The sequence below is a fragment of the Calidris pugnax genome, unplaced genomic scaffold, assembly GCF_001431845.1.
Source record: "Calidris pugnax isolate Ruff unplaced genomic scaffold, ASM143184v1 scaffold46, whole genome shotgun sequence".
In the NCBI taxonomy this organism is placed as follows: domain Eukaryota; kingdom Metazoa; phylum Chordata; class Aves; order Charadriiformes; family Scolopacidae; genus Calidris; species Calidris pugnax.
In genome coordinates this window covers 809,941-813,673 of record NW_015090769.1, presented here as the reverse complement: position 1 = coordinate 813,673, position 3,733 = coordinate 809,941, and the positions used below count along the sequence as shown (strand labels likewise).

At 58.0% G+C, this 3,733-nt stretch overlaps 1 protein-coding gene across 1 annotated transcript in view; it reads right to left on the bottom strand.

Moving 5' to 3' along the window:
• The window catches only part of CRLF1 (cytokine receptor-like factor 1), a 32,506-nt gene that overhangs the window by 653 nt on the left and 28,120 nt on the right, over window positions 1-3,733 (bottom strand). Inside the window, exons 6-11 of the mRNA XM_014938146.1 lie at window positions 3,083-3,361; window positions 2,334-2,463; window positions 1,784-1,953; window positions 879-1,036; window positions 627-795; window positions 163-341 (exon numbers count right to left, since the gene is read on the bottom strand). Coding sequence (XP_014793632.1) covers window positions 163-341; window positions 627-795; window positions 879-1,036; window positions 1,784-1,953; window positions 2,334-2,463; window positions 3,083-3,361 — 1,085 coding nt within the window. The remainder of the gene's footprint in view (window positions 1-162; window positions 342-626; window positions 796-878; window positions 1,037-1,783; window positions 1,954-2,333; window positions 2,464-3,082; window positions 3,362-3,733) is intronic.

The following is a 3,733-nucleotide window of genomic DNA, read 5'->3' as shown; positions in this document are numbered from 1 at the left end:
CGAGCAGAGCCCCGCGTCGCCGCCGGCCACGCGCCCCGGGGGTCGGTGTCACCCCATTCCCCCCACCCCCAACTCCTTTCCCCCCCCATCCCTGGGGGTCACCCCCCACATTTTCCCCCACCCGCAGCCAGGGAAAAGAAGTGTGAAAAGCTCCTTACCTACCTGGTTGCGTGTTTTGTGGGATTTCTGCAGCCACACGCGCCACTGGTCGTAGAGCTTGATGCCCAGGTTGGAGCAGCCGTAGGCGTGTTTCTTCACCCACCCGAAAAACTGCTTCAGCTCCCGCCGCAGCGTCGTGTTTTGCTCCCCACCTTTGGGGTCGCAGCCCCCCGCCGCTCGCTCTGGGGGCGAGGGGGCACATTACTCACCCCCCCCACATATCCCCCCTCCACTTAATGGCAGGAAAAAAACCCCAAATGAGCAGCTTTTTGGCTCCCAGCTGGGAAAAACTCCAAATTGGCTCCAAGAAATCCAGGTGTTGGGCACAAAGTAGGGAAGGGACCCCCCCGCCCCTTCCCCCAGCACATCCCGTGTGTGCAGGGGAGAAGGAGCACAGCACCGGCACCCCATCCTTAACCCACCTCCCCCGTTTTTTCCCCCCCAAAAATGATGCTGAGGGTGCTCACCGCTGCGTGGGGTGGAGGCAGCCGTGGGGTTGCTCCAGTCGCTCCAGATGCCGGCTTTTTTGGAGCCGTAGATGCCGAAGGGATTACAGCGCACCTGGACGAAGTAGACGGTGCCGGGCCGGAGGCCGGCCAGCCGGCAGGACGTCTGGTTGCCCACATCATCCACCACCTGGGGGGGAAGGGAGGGAGGAGATGGCACCCCCGGGGTGGGGGGGAAGTTGGGTCACCCCACCACCGTCCCCACCACCCAACCTTCCACTCCGAGCTGTCCTCCACCCGGTACTGGATCTGGTACTTGGCTTGGAAGAGGAAATCCTTGAGAGCTGGCGGGGAGCTCCAGCGCACGCTCAGCTGGTCCTCCAGGTCGCCCACCCGGCTGACGTGGACATCCGACGGGGGGTCGGTGGTGACTGCGGGGGACAAGGCAAAGGCCGGCGCAAGCAGCGAGCGCCGTGGGGCCGCGGGGGTTAAAGAGGCACAGATGCAGCAAGGGATGGGGAGAGGGATTAAAAAAAACCCAACCCAACTCTGGAGAAAACAGGCTAATTCGATTAGGAGCAATTCTGCTCACATATCGCCCATTTCCTGCTGCCCCCCCCACCCCCACCACCCAAAATCCCACTGCGTGAACCCGCTGCTCACTCCCTCCCCATCATCACCACCTCCATGAAGTCACCAGCACAACAGGCTAATTCGATTAGGAGCAATTCTGCTCACATATCGCCCATTTCCTGCTGCCCCCCCCACCCCCAACACCCAAAATCCCACTGTGTGAACCCACTGGACACTCCCTCCCCATCACCACCACCACCTCCGTGAGGTCACCAGCACGGCTGTGACATCCCAACCCAACACCCCACTGTGTGAACCCACTGCTCAATCCCCTTTCTCCTCCACCACCACCACCGTGAGGTCACCAGCATGGTGGTGACATCCCGACCCCTGCCCCTCAGCCACATTGAGGATGTCCAACATGATGACGTTGGAGATGGCCACGCCAAGCAATTCTGCTCACATGTCACCCATTTCCTGCTGCCCCCCCACCCCCAACACCCCACTGTGTGAACCCACTGCTCACTCACTCCCTCCCCATCACCACCACCACCACCTCCATGAGGTCACCAACACGGTGGTGACATCCCAACCCCCCAGCTCACCCACATCGAGGATGTCCAACATGACGACGTCGGAGACGGCCACCCCCAGCCGGTTGGAGGCCTCCACCCAGATCTCGTAGGGCGTGAAGAGGGCCAGGTCCTTGGGGATGTGGCAGGAGTAGGGCCCGGCCGTGTGGTACTCCTGGCACGTGTTGTCTCGGCCGTACCACCTGTGGGCGGGCACCGAGTGCCAACATGGGCACCACCATCCAGCCAAGGATGCTCACCCATCCCCAGAGGATGCGTCCGCTCCCGGTCAGGCACCGGGGCTCGTTCATCTGCCACTCAACACCCCCAGCATCACATTGGCCAAGCGTTGGGTTACCAGACCCCACAGCTCATCCCGGTGGCTCCCAGCTCAACCAGGAGCTTCTCCTCACCCTCCTCCACCCCAGCACGTGGCTGAGACCTGAGGTAACTCATCACATCCCCACACAGGGGCCAGCCCGGAGGCATCAGGCTCCCCGTTTCCCCACCTTTAAATCCCACACTGGCGTGTATTTATGTATGTATTTTAAAGAATTATAGGAATTAAGAGGGGCAGCCCCACCTGAGCTTGTACTTGAGGGTGTAGTTGGTGTGCAGGAAGGTCTCCCCCTCCGTCCCCGGCGCCCATTTGCAGGTCAGGTCCTTCATGTTTTTGGACCAGCAGGTGATGTTGACCGGTTTCTCTGGGGGTACTGGGGAGAGGGAAATTTAAAAAATAAATTAATTAAGAGGCTGAGAGGGTTGAAAAGGCAAAAACGCAGCCCGATGGGGCCATGCCACCACCGTGGTCCCCACCGGCTGCAGGTTGCCAGCCCCGTGGCTACAAAGATGTTTGATGGGGGGGTGGGATTGGGGGGGTGGGTTTAGGTTCTTGCCTGCCCCTGCCTACACCCGGCCCCCGGAGCTGTTTTCTTCCAGCAACAACAACCCGAAAAACAAACCCAAGCCGTGTTCCCAGCTCAGCCTCTGTATTCCTTAGGACGTCGCATCGTCCTTAAAATAGCCCGAGATAAAAATCTTACGGTTATTGATTCGGACAAGCACAATTTTACCCCCGGTTTGCCAAAAACCAGCCGGCGCGGGCACCGGGCATCGCGGGGAAGGATAAAACCCATCAGCTGTTGCGAGCCCCCGATGAGTTTTTTTGGCAAGAACCGGGTGTTAATCCCCACGGGGATGCTCTGCCGGCATCCACCGCTCTTCCCCCCAACCCAGCACCCCAAAAAAGTTGGGGGGCAGCCCGGTGGGGCAAGGACACATCCCGGCAACACGCCGCCAGGTGAAACCCGGCACGTGCCACCGCCGACCTACGTCCAACGTAAAGGCAGGAGCCGGCCAAGATGCCCCCGTCTCTGCTGTGACACACCAGGTTGTCCCCCGACTGCTGCTTGGAGCCGTTGAGGCGGGCGAGGACCACGCTGAGCGTGGTGGGCCCCAGGGCGACGTAGGAGGCGGCGGGCAGGCGCCGGCCGTTGAGGGTCCAGTACAGGTCCTCGGCTTTCAGGTGAAAGTCCGGGCTGACCGTGCACGTGGCCACCAGCGAGGAGCCGATCAGCAAGGTGGGGTCTTGGGGGGAAATCACTGCGGGGTCTGCAGCCGGAGAAACAAGAGGGGAGGGGGGTGAAAAAAAATAAAGTTAGGGAGGATTTTTGATGTGTCTGTATCTTATATAGGCTTAAAATTTATTTTATATCCATTTAAATCTGGTTTCAGATATGTATTTCCCATTTAAATCTATTTCGTACCTATTTCTATCCACTCAACTCTGGTTTTAGATATATATTTTCCATTTAAATCTATTTTATACCTATTTCTATCCATGTAAATCTGGTTTTAGACACATATTACCCATTTTAATCTATTTTGCACCTATTTCTATCCACACAACTCTGGTTTTAGATATATATTTCCCATTTAAATGTATTTTATACCTATTTCTATCCATTTAAATCTGGTTTTAGA